Here is a 25,471-nt window from a genome sequence, read left to right as displayed (position 1 = left end):
ATAAAGTTTTAACAAATGTTTTAATTCGGACTGTAATATAAAAGTAAATCATAAGATGTCCTATAGGAGCAGACATCAAACCGCTAAAAGCACATACTTGGCAAGTGCAGTGTCCACCTAAGATACGCCATTTTTTGTGGCAAATTTTAACGGGTTGTATACCGGTTACGGAAAATTTGCGGAAACGAGGAATTGACTGTGATACAGGTTGTGCCAGATGTGGTGCACTAGAGGAAACGATTAATCACACACTCTTCCAGTGCCACTCGGCACGACAGATTTGGGCGCTTTCACAGATTCCCACGGGTATGAGGTTTTTTCCCACACAATCTATTTTTGCGAACTTGGATCATTTATTTTGGAGAATACCTTCAGAATTTGATTGCTCAGTTTTTCCATGGATTATTTGGTATATTTGGAAAGCAAGGAATGAAAAAATATTTGAAAATATAGACAATGATCCACTAGAGGTATTACGGTTAGCGGAAAAAGAGGCACAATTGTGGCATGCAGCTCAAATCGAGCTTATTAACGAAAATCAGGGTTCTGTGGATTTGGTAACTCGATCTCGAGTGAGGGATGCTTCACTTGATTCGACTTATTCGGGGTACCGTTGTTTTCTGGATGGATCATGGAAAGGAAGTGATAAGTTCTCCGGTACAGGATGGTTCTGTACATCATCAAGTGGAGAACCGCCAACCATGTGAGCTGCCAACCTCCGTAGAAGTCTATCTCCCCTACATACAGAAGCCGAGGCCCTTCTCTGGGCGATGAAGTGTATGATTGGTGCAGATAATCAAGAGGTAGCGTTCTTTACAGACTGTTTTGACCTGGTGAAGATGGTGTCTTCTCCAACCGAATGGCCGGCGTTTTCAGTGTATTTGGAGGAATTTCAGAGTGACAAGGAAGAATTCTCTTCCTTTTCTTTATCTTTAATTTCTTGTAGCGCTAATGTAAAAGCGGATAATCTGGCACGAAAAGTTCGTACAGAACCGCAACATATCACATATGTAAACAACATTCCTCAGGAATGATTCTTTTGAATTTTAATTAATTTCGGATGACAAAAAAAAAAGATGTCCTACATGAAAGAAAGCAACGGTACAAAGATGAATTAAACCAAACTAAACTATTGAAAATGAATAAATCCGATAACACCAAATTAAAACACACAAATATCTCTCACTAAGCACACAAAACAGAGCTCAAATTGTTAATAAGCTCATGCATCATCAATTGGTTGGGTTGCTGCGGAATGAAGCCAAGGCTTTGATTGCTGCAGCTCTCAAGATGTATTGATGGTATGCTGCTGCTGCCAATGCTCCCAAGAACGGTCCAACCCAAAAGATCCACTATTTCAAATCCATTAACCCAAAACTTAATTAATAATTATTGAACAAAAAAAAAAAACTAATAAAATTGATTGTTATGAGAGATTATTATACTTACATGGTCGTCCCAAGCTTTCTCATTGTTGTAGATAACAGCAGCACCAAAGCTTCTAGCTGGATTAATTCCAGTTCCAGTGATGGGGATAGTAGCCAAATGCACCATAAACACAGCAAACCCAATAGGTAACGGAGCCAAAACCTATAAACATTAAGACATTCAAAAGATGTAACTTTTATAGAAATTACACAAACCCATGTGAAAACATATGAAAAATACTCCAAAGAATTAAATATTGTAGAAACTCATGCAGAAAACTCTTTTAAAAATTACATAAACCCATTTTGAAACCTACAAAAAGTAGTCAAAAGAATTCAACTTTATTCGAAATTACACAAAACCATTTGAATACCAAAAAATTGTTCAAAGATTTAAACTTTTATACAAACCCATTATGAAACATATGAAAAAGAATAAAAAGAATTCTACTTTGTTAGAAATTACATAAACCCATTATGAAACCATGAGATAACATTCGAAAGAATTCAACTTTAGAATAAATTAGACAAAAATGTTCTACTAACCGGGACGTGAGAGTCACGCGCGCTTCTTTTGGGGTCAGTGGCAGAGAAGACAGTGTAGACCAAGACAAATGTGCCAATAATCTCAGCACCAAGAGCAGTTCCGGTGCTATAATCATCAGCTACGGTGTTAGCTCCACCACCTAGACGTTTGTATGGAGTCATCATAAAGGCTTTAACGAGTCCAACTCCACAAATGGCTCCAAGACACTGAGCCACCATGTAAGCAACTGCTCTAGGGAGCGACACTTTACGAGCCAAGAACAGACCAAATGTCACTGCTGGATTAATATGACCTCCTGCATAAAACCAACATATTTTAGTATCTTGAAGATTAAGGATTTAGTAATTTTAGGGCAAGTTTTCTTGAAATATTCTACCACCTTGGTAAAGAAATTTAACACTGTTTTTAACCAAAAAATAAATTGTATCATTGTATTAGAAGTGTATCAGTGCTAACAACTTCATCTTTTAAGATCTTGAATAGTTAGGTTTAGGGAAGTTTTTGTGGTTTTGTGGAAATATTTACCGGAGATACCGGCGGTGCAATAAACGAGGACAAAGATCATGCCACCAAAGGCCCATGCAATGCCGAGTAAACCAACACCGTCACAAGGACCGTTTTGGTTCTTGTGGCCAATGACTGTAGCTACGGTCACGTAGAGGAAGAGGAGAGTGGCGATGAACTCTGCGATGATAGCTCTGTAGAAAGACCAGAGCTTAATCTCAGCCATGTCTAGGAGTGGAGCTGGAGGTGGATCAACGTAGTCTTTGCCATGTCTTCCTTCTTCACTCACTTCTTTTGACATTTTTCTTATCTTAGCTCACTCACTGAAAAGATTGGTTTCTCTCTCTTGTTATGGAGATTTTCTTGCTCTTTTGTGTTGCTTTATAACAAGAGAAGGGTACTTTTGGAATATAGGTAATAAATACATTTTGTTTTATAATCAAATGGAGACCAACAAAACCTAAAAAGCCAGTCATACCGTACCACAATATCCAGGTTGTTAGAAATGTAACTCAACTCATGTATTTGTAATACTCTCAATTTTGTGAAATACAATCATACATTCTCAAAAATAGTTGTCAATACTAGTTGTACAAAATAATAACCAATGAATGAAATAGAATAATATCTAAATATGTAATGTAGCATTAGTTAAGATAAATATATCATGAAGATAAAACAAATGTCATGTTGTATTGGAGCTTTGGTGTAATGAATAAATAAAGTAAAGGAGATTGAGAATACAAAATGGTGGGACAAAGAAGCCTTGGACCATGTGAGAGTGAGATTTGTTGGCTTCTATGTCAGCCTGTCATCCAACTAATCACCAACGGTTATATTTTTGTCTTTTCCCTATTTTTTCTTTTTCTTTTCTTTGGAATTTCGTAGTTAAGGCACTTCCCGATCTATCTATTGTTGGTGTCGGATCCCGCACCAGAAGTCCGAGACCAACCAAAGATTTCCACGTAGTCAAGATAATGGCCCATAAAGGATAAAGCCCATTAGACCCGTGAGCCGAAGGAACGGTCGAAGTGGTTATCACCACTTCGAGAGTCCGAAGTGACTGCTCTTCGACATGAGTTCGGTGTAGAAGACACGGGTAAGACGGTTCAAGGACACTTGGGCCAAAAGGCGAGGCCCATGAAGATCAAAGTCAACTCAAATTCAAACATTGAGCATTAAAGTAAAAGAATCAAAACGGACACATTTAAGAGGGAATAATTGTACTTAATTATTCATTTTAATGTCGATTCTCTATGTATAAATATAAAGGCCAATCGCCATGTAAAGAGGATCTTCCTCTCAAGAAAGAAATACTATAGCAATTTTCGTAGCAATTTATAAGTTTTTACATATTCATTTTTGTCCCTCAAGAATAATCTTTCCTACTTAATAAAATACTTGAGTGTGTGAATCCGACCTCCACATTTTGGCGCCGCCTGTGGGTATAGAAGGTTCTTGAGTGGTCAGATTTTTTCTTTATCACACTTCCGAGATAAGCAACAATGTCCGGAGGAGACGCCGTTGAGACATCATTGGCCGAAACCCTCAAAGCTATGCAGCAAACCATGTCGGACATATCACAAAAGTTCTCGGATGTGGAAAAGGCCGTCGATACGTTGCAAACATCCCATGTATCTCTTAGTCAAAACGTCAATACTATACAAACTCGTGTTCGCTCTTTAAGTGCAGGAAACCTTGTGGGAATCCGAAGAGGGATATTCAACTCGCCAAGCTCCGCTGCGCGAAATAAAACCAGCGGACAAACAACTCCCGGTGCTACTAATAATGTAGCGCAGACGTTGGAAGAAGAGGCACAGCTCGGAGATGAAGAACAACTCGCAGCTCAGTACGAGCAGGAGAACCTCGACCAGTTCGAGACCATGAGGAAGGTTAGCCAGGAATTAAAAGAAATGAAATCAAAATTTCATCAAGCTACAAGCTCGGAGCCAGACATCAATCGAGTCATTGAAGAAGCTAGGCGAACACCTTTCATCTCGCGAATTGCAAGTTTGAGGATCAAGGATTCCCGGAAACTCAAGTTGGACCCTTACAGCGGATTGGAGGATCCAAAAAGCTATCTCGCAGCTTTTCTGATCGCTGCTGGAAGAGTCGAATTGGATGAAGCTGATGAGGACGCAGGTTACTGCAAGCTTTTTTCGGAGAATCTATGTGGCCAAGCTCTAATGTGGTTCACCCAATTAGAGCCGGGTTCGATCAGCAATTTCGACGAACTATCAGCCGTATTCTTAAAGCAATATTTCATCCTTATGGATAAAAGCGTTTCGGATGCCGATCTTTGGAACTTATCGCAAGGGTCAAGTGAGTCACTTCGAGTTTTCATCACCAAGTTCAAAGGAGTGCTATCAAAGCTCCCAAGAATCTCGCAGCAATCAGCTTTATCTGCCCTACGAAAAGGATTGCGACATCATTCAAGGTTTAAAGAAGACTTAATACTTCATAAACTAGACACAATTCAGGATGCACTCTTCCGCGCGAACAACTGGATGGAGGTAGAGGACGAAAAAGAAAGTTTTGCCAAAAGAAATAAGCAAGAAAAGCCGGCAATCACCGTCCCTACCAAGAAGTTCGAGCCTAGGGAGAGCAAAGGACCAAGGAAATTTGGGTCGCAACCCTTCAACAGTACCGTCGGAAAGCAATTCCAAGGGAAAGGAAGATCAAACACTTGGGTCCGTGATGAAAGTCTATATTGCGACATTCATAAAGTAACCGGACATTTAACCAAGGATTGCAGCGTTCTTAAAAGGCACCTCGCAGAGCTTTGGGCTAGTGGAGATCTTTCCAAATTCGATATAAAAGATTTTGTGAAGGAATACCACGAAGCAAAGGAAAGTTCCAAAGATCAAAATTCTAAAAGACCAAGGTTAACCAACGAGGAAGAACCAAGGAATTCTAAGGGTAAGATCAATGTTATTCTAGGAGGTTCCAGATTTTGCGGAGATTCGATAAGTTCCATCAAGAAACATAGACGAAATATCCTACTCAAAGCAAGCTTAAGCGAAGAAGTCGATTTTCAAGGTGCATCAATATCATTTAATGAAGAAGAAACGCGGTACCTCAAAAGACCTCATGATGATGCTCTAGTCATTACCCTTGACGTTGCCAATTTCGAAGTATCAAGGATCCTTATAGATACAGGCAGTTCGGTCGATTTGATCTTTTTAAGTACTTTAGAAAGAATGGGAATTAGTCGGGCGGATATAGTGGGGCCTCCGTCTCCATTAGTTGCATTCACAAGTGAATCAGCCATGTCTCTCGGGACAATCAAGCTACCGGTCCTTGCCAAAAAAGTATCAAAGATCGTGGACTTCGTTGTCTTCGATAAGCCCGCAGCTTACAACATCATCCTCGGTACTACCTGGATTTATCAAATGAAAGCAGTCCCCTCTACATATCATCAATGTATCAAATTTCCAACGTCAAGAGGAGTGGAAACAATTCGGGGAGATCAAGAAGCTTCACGGACGTGTTATCTAGCTAGCCACCGTATGAAGATTCAATAGCAATTAACGAAGCCCGCAAAAGAGGGACTAAGAACAAAATTTCCTAGCGGGCAGAAGAAAGATGATGTAGTAATCGAAGTGGTGTTGGAAGAAGACAAGCCGGACCGGAAAATTCGAATTGGGGCAACTTTGACTGGCCAAATAAAAGAAGCTTTGATCGAACTCTTAAGGAAAAACAAAACATCATTTGCATGGTCAGCAGCGGACATGCCTGGCATAAATCCGAGTATAATTTGTCATGAACTAAACGTGGATCCAAGCTTCAAACCGGTGAAACAAAAAAGCAGAAAGCTTGGAGTGGAGCGAGCAAAAATAGTAAATGACGAAGTGGATAAACTTTTGAAGATAGGGTCCATAAGAGAAGTGCAATATCCGGAATGGGTAGCAAACACTGTCGTTGTCAAGAAAAAGAATGGGAAGGATAGGGTTTGCATCGATTTTACAGACCTCAATAAAGCATGCCCCAAAGATAGTTTCCCACTCCCACATATAGATCGACTTGTAGAGTCCACCGCTGGGAACGAGCTGTTAACATTCATGGATGCCTTCTCGGGTTATAATCAAATAATGATGAACCCCAAAGACCAAGAAAAAACGTCATTTATTACTGATAGAGGTATCTATTGTTACAAGGTAATGCCTTTTGGTTTGAAAAATGCAGGAGCAACTTATCAACGGTTGGTTAACAAAATGTTCCATAATCATCTCGGGAAAACAATGGAAGTCTACATAGATGATATGCTAGTTAAATCATTAAAGAAAGAGGATCACGTTAAGCATTTAGAGGAATGTTTTGATATTCTCAATAAATATCAAATGAAGCTGAACCCGGCGAAGTGCACATTTGAAGTCCCATCCGGAGAATTTCTTGGCTATATCGTGACAGAAAGAGGGATTGAAGCCAATCCAAATCAAATTAACGCCTTTCTAAACATGCTATCTCCAAGAAACTTCAAAGAAGTACAACGGTTGACTGGGCGGATTGCGGCTTTGAATCGTTTTATCTCGAGATCAACAGATAAGTCGTTACCTTTCTACCAAATTCTAAAAGGGAACAAAGGATTCCTTTGGGATGAGAAGTGTGAAGAAGCTTTTGGGCAGCTTAAGGCATACTTAACCACTCCGCCTATACTGTCCAAACCGGAAGTGGATGAAAAACTTTATTTGTACGTATCGGTTTCAAACCACGCGGTTAGTGGAGTCTTGGTTCGGAAAGACCGTGGGGAGCAGAAACCAATTTACTACGTAAGCAAGTCAATGACGGATCCAGAAACCAGATACACAATGATGGAAAAACTCGCACTCGCGGTGGTGACTTCGGCCCGAAAGCTGCGCCCATATTTTCAATCCCATCCGGTTGAAGTATTAACCAACCAACCACTCCGACTAATACTTCATAGTCCAAGTCAGTCCGGACGTTTGGCGAAATGGGCGGTGGAGTTAAGCGAGTACGATATAGAATTCAAAAGCCGGATCAGTATGAAAGCTCAGGTTTTAGCAGATTTCTTAACCGAGTTGCCAATACCTGGAACGATAGAGCAGCCGGAGAACCAAACTTGGAAATTACATGTAGACGGGTCTTCAACAAAGCAAGGATCCGGAGTGGGAATCAAGTTGGAATCTCCAACATCAGAAATTCTAGAACAATCATTCCGGTTGTTATTCAATGCCTCCAACAACGAGGCAGAATACGAAGCCCTGATTGCCGGACTTCGATTAGCACAAGGAGTTGGAGCTAAAGAAATATTGGCTTATTGCGATTCGCAATTAGTAGTTAACTAATTTAATGGAGACTATGAAGCCAAAGATTCAAGAATGGAAGCGTACCTCGAAGTGGTGAAGGGTTTATCTAAAAATTTCCCGAAATTCGAATTAATCCGCATACCTCGGGGAGAGAATACAACTGCGGATGCACTTGCCGCATTGGCGTCAACATCAGATCTTGAGTTGAAAAGAGTTATTCCAGTGGAATGCATTTCGGAGCGAAGCATTCAAGACAACAAAGAAACCCTCGTCGTTACAAGGTCTCGAGCAGCGGCACGCGACCGTGGCGAACTAGAGATCGAACCGCCACCCAACAAACGGAGGAAGTCAAGGGGATCAAATACATCTAACAAGGAACCCGTTGTCTTAGCTGAAGATGTGAGTCCAGAAACAATATTAGAAACCGAACCGTTAATCGAGGAGGATGTTCTTGAACCAAACAAACATCCCGAGCCAGAGCCACGAGTATTTCACAAGGTTGACCAAATTCCGGCTAAAGACTGGGGGGCTGACTGGAGGGAGCCAATAAAACACTACATTATGACAGGCGAGCTCCCAAAGAATAAGTGGCAAGCCAGAAAAATGAGAATCGTTAGCGCGAAATTTTGTCTGTCAAAAGACACATTGTATAGACGAGGTGTAAGTGACCCTTACCTATTATGCATTTTTGGGCCCGAAGTCGAAATCGTTATGAGCGAAGTGCATGAAGGATTATGTGGGAGTCATTCATCAGGAAGGGCTATGGCTTTTAAAGTTAAAAGAATGGGATATTATTGGCCCACTATGATTACAGATTGTGTTAAGTTCGCCCAAAGATGCAAGCGCTGCCAACTCCATGCACCATTGATCCATCAACCGTCGGAATTATTCTCCTCCATTTCCTCCCCATACCCGTTTATGAGGTGGTCAATGGACATCATTGGACCATTGCACAAATCAACTCGAGGTGTACAATACCTTTTAGTCCTTACGGACTACTTTTCGAAATGGATTGAAGCTGAGGCGTATGTTGGTATCAAGGATTCGGCGGTGAAGACCTTTATTTGGAAAAATATTATATGTCGACATGGAGTTCCATACGAAATAGTCACTGATAATGGACCACAATTCATTTCACACGAGTTTGATGCCTTTTGTGCGGACTGGGGAATCAAAGTTAGTTATTCTACTCCACGATATCCGCAAGGAAACGGTCAAGCTGAAGCCGCGAACAAGACAATATTAAGCAATCTCAAGAAACGATTAAGTCATCTAAAGGGAGGATGGTATGAGGAACTCCAACCCGTCCTGTGGGCCTATCGTACAACCCCTAGGTGACCTACAGGAGAAACTCCATTCTCTTTGGTTTATGGCATGGAGGCGGTAGTACCAGCTGAACTCAATGTGCTCGGACTTCGCCGAACAGAAGCACCGTTAAATGAGGAAGAAAATTCAGCAATGCTTAATGATTCACTAGATACCATAAATGAAAGGCGTGATCAAGCTCTAATTCAGATCCAGAATTACCAGCAGGCAGCAGCCCGGTATTACAATTCTAAGGTTAAAAGTAGGCCGTTCTTCGTGGGAGATTATGTATTAAGGCGCGTCTTTGACAACAAAAAAGAAGAAGGTGCCGGAAAACTCGGTATTAATTGGGAAGGACCTTACATTATTATCGAAGTGGTTCGGAACGGTGTTTATAGGTTGAAAGACTTAGAAGACAATCCAGTCAAGCGACCTTGGAATGTGATCAACCTAAAGAAGTTTTATGTTTAAAGCTACATACATTGTTTATGTACATGAACTACGGTGTGGCTTGATCCCGAGATGGGTACGTAGGCAGCTCGGAAACGAGTCCAGCTATTAATAAAAATTCGTTTTATTTCTTTATTAAAGGAAAAAAGGTTCGACTGTGCGAACAAGTGAAGCAAATAGAAGGTTCGGCTAAGCGAACATACAAGAAATTGGAAATAGAACGTTTATTCAAAAGACGGAATGTCCCTCATCGTACACTTCGGACTATGAAAATCTTGTTGACGAGCATAACACTTCAACTCCTTGACCAGCAAGATCGAGGATTGGCATCATGCAGTCCGGAATTCGAGCAAAGTCAGAGATTCCAAGCTCAATCCACTCTCCGGGGTGAGATTCAAGGATGTGAAGATCTCTTGACACCGTAGTAAGCCTGCGTTGCATCCGGTTAATCCTCTTCCGGAGTCTCCTCTTTTCCAACGTAAGCTTCCGATGTTGAAGCTCGAATGCCTCTATGAACGCCGTCGCTGTTCCTTGGTCTCTGATTGGGAGATCCCTGATCAAAGCACATGGGGCTCGGATCTGAGATCTCAAGAAGCCGCGAAGTGGAGGAGGCTGCCTGCTTGGCTCATTTGGAACATCTTCGTTTATCATTCCGATTCTGGAGAAGTCGGGCATAGATTCTGAACAGCGAAGATTGAACTCCATACCTACTAAAATGAAAAGAATGGTGAGGAGTAAAGGGAAATTGAGACTATAATTTATAGGAACGTCATATCCCTAGCAATCTACGGATTCTATCCTAAGAATGGAGTGATTCGCGGAGAGATTTATGCCCTCGAACAGATCCTGCATTAAAAGACGCATCTCCGAGAATATTTGAAAAGAAAGGAAAGTTGCAAATGTTTCCATAAATAAAAAGGGGCCGAAGCCCATTACGAGTTTAAAATAAGGGAAGAAGTTAAAGAACATTTATGGAAGAGGCTCAGGAACAGGCTCCTTCATCGCCGGTTTAGTCTTCGAAGTGGACGCCTTGTTCTTGGCATCCACTTCGGGATGATCCCGAACGCGTTTCCGACAGGTGCTGGCTTCCTCTTCGTCTTCTTCTTCGCTGTCAGATGGAACGGCGCAGACGGGGGCGTTCACGGGACCCGGGACTCCTTTAGCGCGGAGATACATCCGAAGCATCTTCGGGATCTCAGCGACAGAGTCAAAGTTCCTCCATTCCCATTGAAAGGGATCACTTTCCAAGGCCCGTATCTTCCTCTCCACCCGAGCAATGCGAGCCTCGAGTGTTTTCCTTTTGAGGCCCAGCCGCTGCCTCTCTTCACACAAGCGACGGTGCTTGTCGGCAACCTAGCATAAAGATGAGTGAATAAGATGAAACAAAAAGTTTTTAAATCAAAAACTTTAAATATTTACCTTGTCAATAAAATCGCAAGCCTCTTTCTTCTCCTTTGAAGGAAAGTGAAAGACGGCGTGAGGGAAGAGAACGCCGGCCGGTTCAAAGCCGTCGCCGGACAAGAAGAGTGGGCTGCCGGGATCAACGGGGGCTACTTTTTCGTTTTCCATTCTCGCAATATTACTCAAGTAAGATTCTAAAAACGTAGTTAAATAAAGCTTGGAGGTAGGTAAGCCTTTATTTATAATGATTTAGGGGTTGTCTTGGAACCATAAATCCAATAATGTTAGAGTGTCCGAGTGGTTTAAACCATTTTTGGAAAATCGAGAAAAGGCAGTTATTGCATTAAAGACGAGCCGTTTTCCTTACTTATAAGAAGGGAAAGAGCAACCGTCGCATTAACTACAAAAGTTTCTAGGGCCCAAGCCCAATAAATTTATCGAGTTGACTAAACCCGAAGTGGGGAACTCGCTTTTAAGCCGAGCTCAGTTCTCGCATTCTAAAGAGAAATGTCTGATCAGCCTAAAAATCTCGAAAGCATAACCACAAGGCCACAAAAGGTTTAAAGCGGACTTTGCAAACCCGCATATAATTTTAACCAAACCCCCTTGGGGTCATAACCTAGAAAGGTTTAAAAGCCTCCTCATGCAAATATCTTGTTCAAAAGAAATAATAAAGCCTCCTTAGGCAAAAACAAGTTCGAAATTAAGTCTTAAAATTATTGGGACAATTCCCAATTTAAAGTGGACGCAGCCACTACGGAGTGATATCCACCTCGGACCCCGGCTCAGCAACCGAAGTTTCATTCACCTCCTTAACTGGTGCTTGGTCGGATGGAGCTCTTGGTCCGCTCTCTACAGAACAACCATCCTCCAGGATGACCTCCGGTCTCACAGGAATTTCGGGTGGGACGACATCTTCCGTCTCACTTGAGCCTGGGAAGGACGGTTCCAGTTAATTTTTAAAAAAAAACGTAAGGTAAGAAAAGGGTGGTAAGCGTCAGGAGCCAAGCGTTACCTGCCCAGTCTAAACCCGATTCACTTATAGGAGGTGATTCAGTAAATAATTCCTCGAAGTCAAGCGGGTTGAAGGTCGAAGTGGGAAGAGCTGCCAAGCGACTCCGTTTTTCAGAAAGATTAGTTGACAGTTCGGTCCTTTCTTGCTCCTCGGAGAAATCTGTTTCATGGATTTGATCCAACAGAATCAGGTTGCTCTCATGCTCCTTGATGTCTGATTCCAAATCTGACCTTGCCTTCTCGGTCTGCATGAAGCGGATGGCCCCTTGGATCAACTCCATCCCGCGTCCCTTAACCTCTTTTCTGGCCTTCGATGCCGACCTTGCCAACTCGGAATCACGCAACTTGGCTAGTGCCTTGTACTTCGCGTCAAGCTCGATAAGTTGGTTGTTCAGGGTATCGGCGGTTGATTCAGATTTATGAAGTCTACCCTGAACACCAGAAAGTTCGTCCTGGAGTTTGTAATTCCGGTCGTAGTAGTCTTGCAGCTCCCCCTTTACCTGCGCCAGCTCGGATGTTAAACTGTCGATCTTGTCCTCCAGATCGTGCTTGGAGCCGGTAGAAGAACTGAGTTCAGCCTCAAGAGCAGAAAATTTCTTCTTCCACATGTCAATCTCCTTCTCCCGTCCGATGACCAACCCTTCGTAATGTTCGATCATGTCGTTAAGTTCGCCGTGAGCCTGGCATTGTACATAAACCCGGGATGGCGAGTCAGTTCGCAGAATGGCAATGCAATAAAAAAAAACACAAACAAAAACGGAACTAACCCGAGATGAGTGATGCGCGTGAAGCAAATAGCGTTCACGAATCGCAGGGCGCCATTTGTCGAAGTCTGGCAAGACCGAACCCGATCGGGTCTTGAAGCATCGGAAGACGCTGCCTTCTTTCTCCATAGCTGCGAAGAAGAAAGAGTTGTAAAAATTGGAATCTTAATAGAGACAAAAAATGTTTAAGTATGTGTAAGTCACCAAACCTGAAAGCGATTTGACTTGAGGGACAAGAACAGGCTTTAACCTCGAGAAAGCATCTCGAGATTCAGAATCTCCCTTTTTAGGAGATGCACTCCGAGCAGTCTTTTCGCTGACGGGCTGGGAAGAAGAAGACATGTCAACAGGTCGGGGAGGACCCATTGGTTCAGTGGGAGGGGATGATCGAGGTGAACGATCAGTCCGGGCCCTTGATTTCTCCCTTCGCGGAGACGAGTCATCACGGGACGACTTGTCGCTCTTCCTACGAACCAAATTCTTAAGTGGTTCGTTGCTGAAATCGTCTCGGGGAGGACGAGGAGAATCACGACGAGGAGACCGCTCTCTCCGAGGAGAACGTTCGTCATGACGTTCGCGACGAGGCGTTAGCCTATAAGCAGCAACGGATCTGGCTCCCTCGGAGCTGTTATCATCAACCAGCAGGGTCCTGCTGTAATCTTTTTTGTCAATGGCGGCCGCGAGGAACGCCTTGTTTTCATCACAAGCCTCTGCTATCGGCTTGGAGAGTTTCTTACGCTGGGCAGTAAGGGCCCGAGCTGACATGCCTTGAGTTGAGGGAGGAGGCGGAAGACGGTGAAGTAGATTGGGAGGACTCATCCTGAGTTTTCGGTTGGCCTCAATAAACCGATCGAGGGTGAAAGAATTCCAAAGAGTTTCCCCTTCAAGGATTGTTTTGAAGAACTTGACAAATTCTTCAGTCGGGAGAGTTGAAGCGATGAGAGCTGCGAAATGAAACAACGAATTTGGTCAGTAAAAAATAATAATGAACAATAAAGGAATATACGACCTAGTCTCTACCAGGTTTCGCAGACCACTTCGATGGGAGTACATCGGAAAGATTCCCAATCGAAGCAGGAGTTTTCTTAATCGGAAACCAAGGATGGTGCCAGTTTTCATCCTTGTTTGGGAGGTGCGAGATGACGTTTCTATTGGCATTTGGATACGCCGAGAAGTACCCAGTTTTCTTTGATGAACTCCTTACGCTTAGGAGTTCATTCAGTTCGGGGACTCCAATGACGTAGCCAGCCTCCGCCGCAACGGTTATAATCCCGAGGATGGTTCGGAGGAGATTGGGGGTTAATTGAGGTAAAGCAATCTCGAGAGCCGCCAAGAATCGAACTAGGGCTTCGGGAAGGGGGAAGGTCAATCCGCAGCCCTTGAAGTCAATTTCGTAAACACAAAAGTAGCCGACACGGTGGTTCTCCGGGGATTCCGTAGGATCGGCTATTTGCGCCTCCGCTATGATTCCAGGAGGAATTTGACAGAGCCCCTTTAATCGCTCAAGGGACTGAAGAGTGCAGGTGGATTTGTAATGAGGACCGGTAATATCGTTAGACGAGTGCATTCATCATTACTAGAGCGCCTCTCATCGTAAGAAGGAGATTCAGGTCTCTCATAATCGGAAGTCATCGGAGAAAAATGAAAAATTCAAGATCCGGCGAAGAGAGGTTTTGTGAAGAAAAGTAGAGAGAGGTTTTGATTAAAGCACAAAAGTAAAAGAAGAGAGTAATGGTGAAAAGAAGTTACCTCAAGCTAATGATGAAACCGCCTCGGAAGTTGTGTGGGAAGTGGGAAGGTTTTTTCCCATTTTAATAGTAATTAATCAATATACAGTCATAATGATGACAGATGTCACTCGGTTAAAAATGGCTAGTGCCGAAATTAAAGGAGTGATGAGATTTTCGGCGGGAAATCAGAAAGATTCTCGAGCGCAATCTTTGGCCACTTGAGCATTTAAAGTCCTCCGAATTGGAATAGCACTTCGAAGAACTTGGGGGGCTAATTGTTGGTGTCGGATCCCGCACCAGAAGTCCGAGACCAACCAAAGATTGCCACGTAGTCAAGATAATGGCCCATAAAGGATAAAGCCCATTGGACCCGTGAGCCGAAGGAACGGTCGAAGTGGTTATCACCACTTCGAGAGTCCGAAGTGACTGCTCTTCGACATGAGTTCGGTGTAGAAGACACGGGTAAGACGGTTCAAGGACACTTGGGCCAAAAGGCGAGGCCCATGAAGATCAGAGTCAACTCAAATTCAAACATTGAGCATTAAAGTAAAAGAATCAAAACGGACATATTTAAGAGGGAATAATTGTACTTAATTATTCATTTTAATGTCGATTCTCTATGTATAAATATAAAGGCCAATCGCCATGTAAAGAGGATCTTCCTCTCAAGAAAGAAATACTATAGCAATTTTCGTAGCAATTTATAAGTTTTTACATATTCATTTTTGTCCCTCAAGAATAATCTTTCCTACTTAATAAAATACTTGAGTGTGTGAATCCGACCTCCACATCTATAAAGGAGGCTGGGAAGGTTGGGAAGGGAGGAGGGGAACACAAGCTAACGGGTAATAAGTTTCAACTATCTCGTTGTATATTACAACATGTTAAGGGTTTGAATAGATGTTGCGGGCGGAACGAACTAAACTATTAACGGACTAAACCACTTTATTTTTGGGATGAACAACATTTGTTGCGAACCAAGTTTATTTCTATGTAAAAGGGGTTTGTAATTGGCATGCGACGGATTACTTCTATTATTCTTGATTCGCACTACTAAGGATCATAATTTATGAATGGTAAATAAAAAGCAATCCAATTCACAAACGGATTTGTCCGTCCCAACCGCTGCAGCCATTTGATCCGATCCCTAAGTTTTTTTACAAAAGTTAATTAAGAACTTAAACATTGGTTTCTAGGCAATACGACCATCTCTAATGGTTAATTTTTATCTTTTTACCATGAAATGAAGCAATTCTAAAACAGAGTCGTGATACAAGTCGATTGAACTACACAAGGACTTAGTAGTGAATACTAAAATATATACCGTATCAAAAAAAAAAAAAAAAAAAAAAAAAAAAAGAAAAAAAAAAACGATTTAAGAAAATAGAAAAATCGATCTGATTTGGTCAGTTTTAAATGTTTTTGTTTTTGGCCTCTTGGTTGAGTACTTGAGTTTATAGGATCAAAATCTGTTTTTCTTTCTTCAATCTTTAGTCTATGTACAATAGAGAGATCAATTGGTTATGTTATGTACCTCTATCAATGATGCTTTCTCCTCCAAACTCTATAAACAAAACTCTCAATCACAATTCATAAGTCTTTCCCATAAGATTACTCAACTAGATTTTTATCTATGCCTCTATTTTCCATTGATATGTATTTTTTTGGCTTGGACTGATTCACATACTTGTATGCTTGTTAGTTTCGACGTCAGGTCGGAAGAGTTCAATATGATGCAACTGCAAGTACCACGCAATGCTGGAGACACACTACCTAGATATGAGAAAGGCGTGGTTCCAATAGAGTATGGTGAAAATGTAGCTGTTTTTGATTTCACCTATCTCCTAGTGAATGGTAAGGTGGATTTGTGGGTTGTGGAAGATGCTAAGAAGAAGGAATGGTCGAGGAAGACTTTGGTTTTGCAGCCCTCTCACATGCATTTAGTCACTGATAATATATAGGTAGCAAAAGGTACATCTATAAAAGGCAAGGTCATCTTGGTACCAAAGAACTTGATTTCTCCCTTTTTACTTTCTCTACTATGATCTGCAAATCAATGATTTGAAAAAGGTTGAGATCAAAGGAATACCAGATGCTGGTTTAGTAACCCTGAAAGGACCAGATATTTGGACATGGAGTTTATGGGTCCAAGTGAGAGCATCATGTATCTAGAAACTTGAAACTTGGGGATCAAGCGATAGTTAGAGTTTAGCTATAAAATAATTTGTGGATTCTATCTAAAATTATAATTATTTAGGTAGTATTTTTTTTTAACTTTTGTGTAATAATAGTGATGCATTAACTTTACAAAAATTTAACCATTCATTTATCATAATCATTCCAACGAGCAAATCAACCTTAAGAGAGAAACATGACAAAACATATATATTTTGTATATAGCATTCATGGTTTACATTAGTTTGGTAAAAATCTTGGCAGAATAGAAATTGGGGAGCCAAACTCAAACTTCTATTTGATGGAAGGAAAAGATTATGAAGCAAGATACAAATTTTGTTGGTACAAGCAAAAATCTTACCAATTTTACACTGGCTTCTAGAGAACTACAAGATTGTCGCATCACAAGAATCTTTATGTGCAAATTTACACACATCTCTCCAAATTTACACTGTGATATTTGGCATGGGCAATGGGTCCATTTTATGTTTCGAGGGCTATCACTACCAAGCCGCAATGGAAGCTTCACAACCGTGTACATCACGTAACCTATATCACAATTTGGCCGTGGGGGATAAGGGAACGGACGACGGAGAAAAGGAGAGGCTATGGTGATTTTTGAGGGATTTATTAGGGATTCTAGAAAATGGGCTTTCTACGATGTGAGACTATCCTGAACTGGAAATTTAAGACTCAGTTTGTATGCTTAGTTTTTTTATTTCTTGAGAAATTTAAGACTCGGTTTGTATTTATTTACTCAAAAAGTACGTATATACATTGGTCAAAAACTAAGGATACAAACGGAGTCTTAAATTTTCAAGAAATATTCCTTTGTTCAAAAAAAAAAAAAAAAAAAAAAAAAAAAAAAATTCAAGAAATATTCATGTAAATATATTTTAGTAACTAAAACTTAAAATTTTCTTTATGAAGAACTCTAACAGATAAATGCGACCGTAGACATCAAATATACCAAAGTTACAACAATTTGTCAAATATACCAAATGTTGTAATTGTTCGTCAAATAAACTACAGATTACAACAGTTCATGAAACAAAACTAAAAATTGCAATAATTCGTCAAATAAACCAAATATTGCAACGGTTCAATTAAACAATTATAATTGATTTAAATTACATTTTTAGTAATGAAAAATAATAATATATGAAAGTTATACAAATAGACGCGATTGTATATAATTAAATGTTATAACGATTTACAAAGTAAACCAAAAGTTGCAATTATTCGTTAAATCAACTAAATATTACGATGGTTCAAGCGGTTACAACCGTTTAAACCAATAGTTGCAACTGTGTGTGAAATAAAGTAAATCTTGCAATTGTTCAACGAGTTACGATGAAAACGCAGTCTATTCGGATTGCAACTCTATTATAAAACCACCATCGTAAAATATATTTTTAGTAAATAATCAACGAAAAGTTACGATTAAATGACACAACCGTTCACAAGTGCAAAAGACATTTATTGAAATTGTTATTATTATTAAATTGTTTTTTTTTATTTTCTCATCATAATAGACTAATATTGAATTGCACATATCAATACATAATTGTGAATACATAATTGTTGTTAAAACCAATTTGACAGGTCATGGCTTACAGAATTGGAATAGCAATATGAAATTTTAGAACCAGTTTTTATTTGGAACAAAATAAATATATGAAATTCACCTAAAATCATCTTAATAATCTAAAATTCATTAAAACTCAAACTGATTTAACATATATGATTGAATACACTGTTTCATTTAGTGATATCTTTTAAGATGGTGATGTTATATATATATATATATATATATATATATATATATATATATATATGTATAAATGTAAATCTAACAAAGATATTTAAAATCTAAATAGTGTACATGACGTGCACATTATCAAAATTTAATTGTGTATTGCCACCGTGGCAGCAAAAGTAAGATTTTGCATGAAATCATAACTTTAGTTATTATTTTTGAATTAATATTTTATTGAAGTATGAATTAACACGAAGATATACTCTTTGATTATGTGTGTATTGTAATATCAAATTGTTTGCGTGTAACAGCACGGTGGGTCTCAAATCCATTAATCTCTTTGATTATATGTGTATTGTAATAAGTATGGAACCTAATTGAGCATACACCTCACATTCTTTCACTCCAGCATTCTCCAATTTCTCGACCCTAGTCGGGAATGATTTCAAGTGCCTTCACATACGCATTAGTAACCCTTGCCACAGCTAACCTAGTTGTTGTCTTTGAGAAAGCCAAAGCTAACAGCTTTGGCCTATTGAAAGGAGTAACTGCAGAATATTGACATCTTGAATTGCGTAGTAGGCGAAGCATCAGTTTAGCTTTGGTCCTTTGTGTCCAGATAGTAACATGGAAAAGACTAGCAGAAATTCTCTCATTCTCAATCCCTTTTTGAGCACCACGAAAAACTGCCTCTGACAGAGCTGCAACAAAAGCTTTCCTTAAAGCCTCCACGGGAGCATCACCAACATTGGTGGGATTGGGTCTCCACTTAGCAAACTAGTTTTAAAATAAATAAATAAACAAATATATTAATTTAAATTAAATTTAAAATATAATAATAATATAAATTTGATACTCTATTTTAAAAACATTAATAGAAATTTCACTTTTAAACATATTTTTAAGTTTTTTTATGTAATACAAATAGAAAATAAAGTCATAACATTAATTTAGAGTGAAAATTATGATGAATTTTTTTTTCTTCAGTTTATTTATATAATAAACATATGAACATATTTGTATATAGAAATATTAATATTATCATTAGAATATTAATAATCAATTTTTTTTTAATTTTGTTCCTCCTCATTCCTCTACAATTTTGAAGAAAAACATTTTTGTTCTATCATTCTTTTTTTTTAATGGAGAATTGAAGAGTAATAGTGTAGTTCCCACCTATCTAAAAAGTGGAAAAAGAATTCGATTCTTTTTGCTTCGGTTTCGGTTTTGGTTTCGGTATACTATAAGTATACTAATAAGGTACTATAAGTGACCATATCACATCTCTCATCTTTTAATTCAAGAGCATAATCATCTACATGTTATAGGTGTGACGATCCAGCAACATGTTAGTTTGCTTCATCAGCTACACAATCTGAAATGCTTGTGTAGGTGTGACCACATCACATCTCTCATCTTTTAATTCAAGAGCATATTCATCTACATGTTATAGGTGTGACGATCCAGCAACATGTTAGTTTGCTTCATCAGCTACACAATCTGAAATGCTTCCCCTTCAATGAACCTAGCTTACGAAAACCATACACAAAAATTATTGTAATATAGGAATATAGAATGCTCACCAAATAGGGGAGCCAAACTCAAACTTCTATTCGATAGAAAAAAGAAAAAAAAGATTCCGAAGCAAGATACAAATTTTGTTGGTACAGGCAAAAATCTTATCCTACAGAGAGCTACAAAGACTTGACGATGTTTGTCTCAATACAGGCTGAATCCAAAGAACTGGCTGACAATAATTGCCAATCCAAGTCCAATGGCCACAAGAGAAGATGCCCACGTTAGTTTCTCTGTGATCCTAGGAACCTTCTCTTTCAACGCTTCGCTACACGACCCGATAAAAACTGTGTAGCTTCCCATCGCAATCACCGTCCCAATCAAGAACATGATGAGAAATGAAGCACCAGCTATCCGAGAAGGAAGAGCGAGTGCAGGCAATACCATCATAAGAGCATCCGGTTGCAGGCCGTGAACAATCCCAGTCGCAAATGTCGCAAACCCTATCTTTTTCTTCTTTGAGCTTTTCTCATCTGTTTCTCCATTCTCCAAGGTAACAACACATGGTTCCGGAATCTCAGAAGCTTCTTTAATTCCCATAGCACCAATCACAAGGAGAGTCAAACCAACGACTCTTGTACCCCAAGTTCTTATAACTTCAATATGAAGCCTATCTTTTAGAAGCAGAAACAATAGACCAAAGATAAGTTGACCAGCATCATGACCACATCCCCAAAGAGCTCCAACTGCAGCACTCTCCATTCTCGTCCGTCCAATCGAAAGTGGAGCCAAAGCAGCAAGATGATCAGGTCCAGATAATGTGTGTAAGCAACCAGCAAAGAAACCAGTCCAAGCACTTGTCAGTACTTCAGTCCTGAGGAGCTTTCCGCCAACAGCAGCTCCACCAGAATTAGTTGCCGTTTGAAAGCTAGCGAAAGCAGGCGGCGTAAGAATGGGATTAAGCAAAAGCGCAGCTACAGCGGAGACTAATATAACCATTCCAGCCGGAATGGTCTACAAGAAACACAAAATTGCACAGATCAGATATAGAACAGTTAATCTGAAGGTAAAGTACACAAAGATAGTTACTTGATCAAGAAACCCTAAACTACTACTAGTGAATCCAATGGTTCTTGAAACCTATAAACATCGAAGCTCTTCTTCGTTTCATGTTATCTTCTCCACAAAACCCAAATCCAGTAACTAAAACCAAAATCGTCTAAGCTAAAGATTTAACAAACATCAATATAACCAATACACAGACGTAAATGCAGAAGAGTCATGGTCGTGAATTACCTTGCGTTGCTCAAAACTGCTCACGATCCGTTGGATAAATCCTGGATTAGGTTTCGATCCATCGGTTTGAGAAGAAGCAATCAAGAAATTACTACTCTGATTCAATCCTGGAGATGAATCCGGCGATGGATTCTGGCGGAAGAAGCAGGAAATGGAGCTGATTCGGCGTGACTCGAGACGGTGAGAGGAGGTAAAGCTAATACTCGGCGAGTGGAGACGGTGGAGTAACGGAGATGGTCTTGATTGTGGTTTGGAGGGAGCAATAGTGCGAGAAGACGGTGGTTGCAAAAGCCTATCCATGGCGGCGTCTACTTCTCTTTAGTCCGGTAAGCTCTCGGAGCTTTGCTTAGAGAACTAAGGGCAGAGAGTGAGAGACTCTGCTCTCAATCGGTGAGGATAAAATTTTTCTAATAATATATATTTTTTTGTTGCTTCCTTATCAGTCAATAAAGTATTAAGGCCTCGAATGGTTCAATGGTAAGCTCATACCAACATTTTAGTATAGAGATATGCATCATATTTTGGTATGCACTAAACAACGGTATGCACTAAAGCATAAAATAGTATGCTCTAGAATTTATCACTTGAATGGTTAAAAGCGTATTATAGTATACGATAGTGTTTACAAAAAAACAAAATAAATTTTAACAATTTTCTAATAATAATTAATAACATGTCTTTATAATAAACACTACAAAATATTTTTTAAAATTATAAATCAAAATCTATTATTTTAATTTTCCCATAACATATCGATAATACTTTTTCGGATATTTGCCATATATTTTTAAAATATATGTTTTCATTCCTTGTTCGACCTCGTGATAACATATCTATAATTACAAAAAAAAAAAAAAAAAAAAAAAACAAGTTAGCTAATAAATATGATGATCACATATGTGTAATCAATTCCATCACTCCAAACTAGAGAATTATACAACAAAATTTTTTAAAATACCTTTTCAAACTTCATAGTTCAAAAGAAATCCCACTAATTCTCAATATCTTCTATAAACTAAAGAATATTACAAAAAAGATCTAACAATATCCTTTCAGACTTCACTAATAACTCTCAAATATCTACTATAAACTAAAGATTTATACAACAAAATACTAAAAATACCTTTTCAAATACTAAATCTAAAAATGTTTTCAAACTTCACAACTTCAAAAAACATTCCACTAATTCTCAAATATCTACTATAAACTAAACTATAAAAGTTTGAGATGAGGAATTGAACTTACTTATGAATTTGAGATGAAACAAATGATTGATTCAAAGCAAAAAAAAAAGAGTCACTTTCAAGAATTTAAGAGAGTTCTCTCTTCTCTCTCTTTTTTTTTTTTTGGAATAAATGATTGTTTTTGTGAGTTTTTACAATTGTGAATGATCATATATATAAATATTTTTGAAAAGTACAAAGAAACACAAGTTTAACCAATGAGAAGAAAGTACTCGGATCCAACTAGTTAAAAAAAACACACTTTGGTCTTATTTTTACTATTGGTATGAAGTTGGTATGGAGCTTGGAAGGAGTAAACCAAAAAGTAATAGAATTGACATGATATGGAGTTTTCTTTGAAGTGCATACTAGTATGGAGTTTATTAGTCCGAAATATTGCATACTAGTCCGATTTGTTGAATGGTAAATTTAGTGCGGACTAGTCCGACTTTAGTCCGGTCCGCACCATACCCACCAACCATTCAAGGTCTAAATCAATTATAGGAAATAGAAATGAACTAAAGTAAATGTTGATCATGACAGTCAAGACTCAAGACTTCGCCTTTTTTCTCTTTTCTAGGCACTCTAAAATCTCGCACATCATGTACCACAAAACAAAAGTAATCTATGTAATATATGTTTCTTTGATTTGGAAAGAGATTGGATTGCAACATATTAGAATCAATATTATTTAAAAATTATATAATTTTATAAATATGTTAACATTTATATTAGATAATTTAAAAATTACTATAACATAAATATAAATAGTGATTTATATTATGTATTATGCATAATAAATCTATTCAAAATAATTAAAATATGGGAAATTGTTAAAAATACCCCTTTTGGTGTGCCCCTTTTCAAAAATGTCCCTTTTAGATGTCTATTTTCAAAAATGCCATTTTTTAAATCTGAATTTTTTATAAAGTTTTATTAGGTTTATAAGGTACTTATGGATTGTAACTACTACTTGAAGACTCGATCTAAGTATTTATAAGGTTTTATAAGGTGTTTTTAAAGGTTTTACAAGTTATTTTAAAGGATTTTTAAGGTTTTCCAAAGGTTTTACAAGATATTTTAAAGGTATTTAAAATGCATTTATAAGGTATTTATAAAGTATTTATAAGATTTTAGATACATAGAAATGTAGTTTGTGTATGTTTTAATAATATTACATACATATTTGGGTAAATCTTATATTTTTAAGAGCATTTTTTATAAGGTTTTAAAAAGGGGTATTTTTGAAAAATGTCATTGAAAAAGTTGCATTTTTGCAAAAGCCCCTTAAAATATTGTATTTTCTAAAATTAAAACATATTTGTTTATATATGTTGATATTTTGTAGCAAAAATTGTATGGTGAAAGAGAAATATTTCTAATTTTTTTAAATATTTTTTCTCTTTCACGAGGCAATTTTTGCTATGGAATATTTTCTTCTTGTATTTATATGAATCAATTAATTTATTGATTAGAAGACCAAAGAAATTAGAAAAATGAAGTTCCGTCATTGGTTGAAATTAGTATTTTTTTTATTTAATGAAAAAAGAAAAGAAAACAGATATTCTGCTGCAGAACGCCAATGAATTATAATGTTTTGCGTGTTCTCAAACGTTATAAGACATGGCAAATCTAACTGTAAAAATTGAATAACATCAAAACTAAAGAAAGAATTGTAGATCGTCTGCACATGATCAGTAGCTGCAGGTGCTCGTCTCCACCCTCTTGCATTCTTCCTCCTTTTCCTTGGAGAGAAGGGTTGGGTACACAAATTCCGACAGAAGCCGAAATAGGTTGTCAATAAAATCCTCATACCTACGGGTCGTAAGGCACATCATCATTATCTCTATTGACACCTTCGTGTATCCAGCAACGCTAAGTTTCAAATCGCTGCTTGATTTCGCCCAAACAAACTTATCACCATTCTTCTCTTCTCCCACACCTGTAATATTAATGTTATGCATATTACAATGTTTTCAAATAGTAGAAGTAGGGCTCTAGTAGATGTTCTGCAAAATCAACAAAGGCATAAATAAAATAAAAATTACACAAATATGTTTGTTCTTTCTTTAAATTAAAGAATTTACCTCTCCAATGCTTGAGTACTCTGGCTGGAAGAGAGGTATGGTAGCTGCAACATGATGCTTCTTCAATACTCTAAGTGTATCTTCAATGCTCTCCAATTTCACCACATCGTCGATGTACGCTAGGGTCAGGAAACTCCGCTCAAAACTTTTTTTGTAGAAGGTATAATCAAAGGGGCGTGCTGCTTCCGTTTTGATTTTGTTAGCTTTGTTCTCTCTAGAACGTGAATTTACTCTTGTGAAATCAACAAGATATTGATTCTAATACGTTGCAACCCAATCTCTTTCTAGATCTGCGTGATATGTTTGATGGTTTGATTGGAAGACTTAGAACTACAAACCCAAGTTGTAGATTTTTGCCTCGGAAGAATTTGGTGTCTGGAGATTTAAGTATGTTTACCACCTCACAGATTGATGTTCTTGATGAACACGGTTTCAGGAAACACAACAGTGTTGACAGAAAGAAGCTATGCATTTCCTGTACAATTTACCATGAACCAGTTGATAAATGTGACGAACCTGATATATACAGTAAATTAATATTCGATAAATTAATACCTCGATAAATCAATATATTTCTTCGGTCCCAAATTTGGTTTCGAAGTAATTAGTATATCGATAAATTAATAAAATATTTTAGTCCTAACTGTATTAATTTATAGAGGATTTACTGTATATACACGTCTAAACCAATAAATCGATATGTATCATGGATTTAGTTAAAATCGAGACGCAATAAACCGATATGTATCATGGATTTAGTTAAAATCAGAACGCTTGAAAGATCATGAATCCTTAAGTGGACACCTAATCACCGCCTAAGCTAACTTTTTAAACATTGGGTTTTCGCAAGTTTTGAATATGTTCACTTATGTTAAATTGCAGGTGTGATATTGATATAAGTTTGTTTTGTGAAGAGAAATTTTATTATAAATTGACAAAAATATTTTTTTGATAAAAGAATTATCAATTAATATTACAAAAAGATAAAAAGAATCATCAATAATTTG

At 38.4% G+C, this 25,471-nt stretch overlaps 2 protein-coding genes across 3 annotated transcripts; both read right to left on the bottom strand.

Annotated features, from left to right (window-relative positions):
* Positions 1 to 4: 4 nt before the first annotated feature.
* On the bottom strand, positions 5 to 2,847 carry LOC9322145 (probable aquaporin PIP2-8). 2 transcript variants are annotated; one of them, XR_002333292.1, is made up of 5 exons: positions 2,500 to 2,847; positions 1,974 to 2,269; positions 1,450 to 1,590; positions 1,079 to 1,352; positions 5 to 57 (listed from the first exon to the last, which is right to left on the bottom strand). XR_002333292.1 is itself a non-coding variant. In XM_002883973.2 (4 exons), the coding sequence occupies exons 1-4, from the start codon at positions 2,777 to 2,779 to the stop codon at positions 1,233 to 1,235; spliced, it is 837 nt and encodes a 278-aa protein (XP_002884019.1). In that variant the 5' UTR covers positions 2,780 to 2,847; the 3' UTR covers positions 1,074 to 1,232. The 2 variants fall into 2 exon arrangements, 1 of the variants encoding a protein (XP_002884019.1); XM_002883973.2 differs by lacking the exon at positions 5 to 57 and having other exon boundaries at positions 1,074 to 1,352.
* Positions 2,848 to 19,885: 17,038 nt separating this feature from the next.
* Positions 19,886 to 21,585, bottom strand: LOC9322144. The gene is made up of 2 exons (XM_021032950.1): positions 21,155 to 21,585; positions 19,886 to 20,872 (listed from the first exon to the last, which is right to left on the bottom strand). The coding sequence occupies exons 1-2, from the start codon at positions 21,452 to 21,454 to the stop codon at positions 20,063 to 20,065; spliced, it is 1,110 nt and encodes a 369-aa protein (XP_020888609.1). The 5' UTR covers positions 21,455 to 21,585; the 3' UTR covers positions 19,886 to 20,062.
* Positions 21,586 to 25,471: the final 3,886 nt, after the last annotated feature.

Source organism: Arabidopsis lyrata (genome assembly GCF_000004255.2).
Source record: "Arabidopsis lyrata subsp. lyrata unplaced genomic scaffold ARALYscaffold_3, whole genome shotgun sequence".
Lineage (NCBI taxonomy): Eukaryota > Viridiplantae > Streptophyta > Magnoliopsida > Brassicales > Brassicaceae > Arabidopsis > Arabidopsis lyrata.
This window is presented reverse-complemented; position numbering and strand designations above follow the sequence as displayed.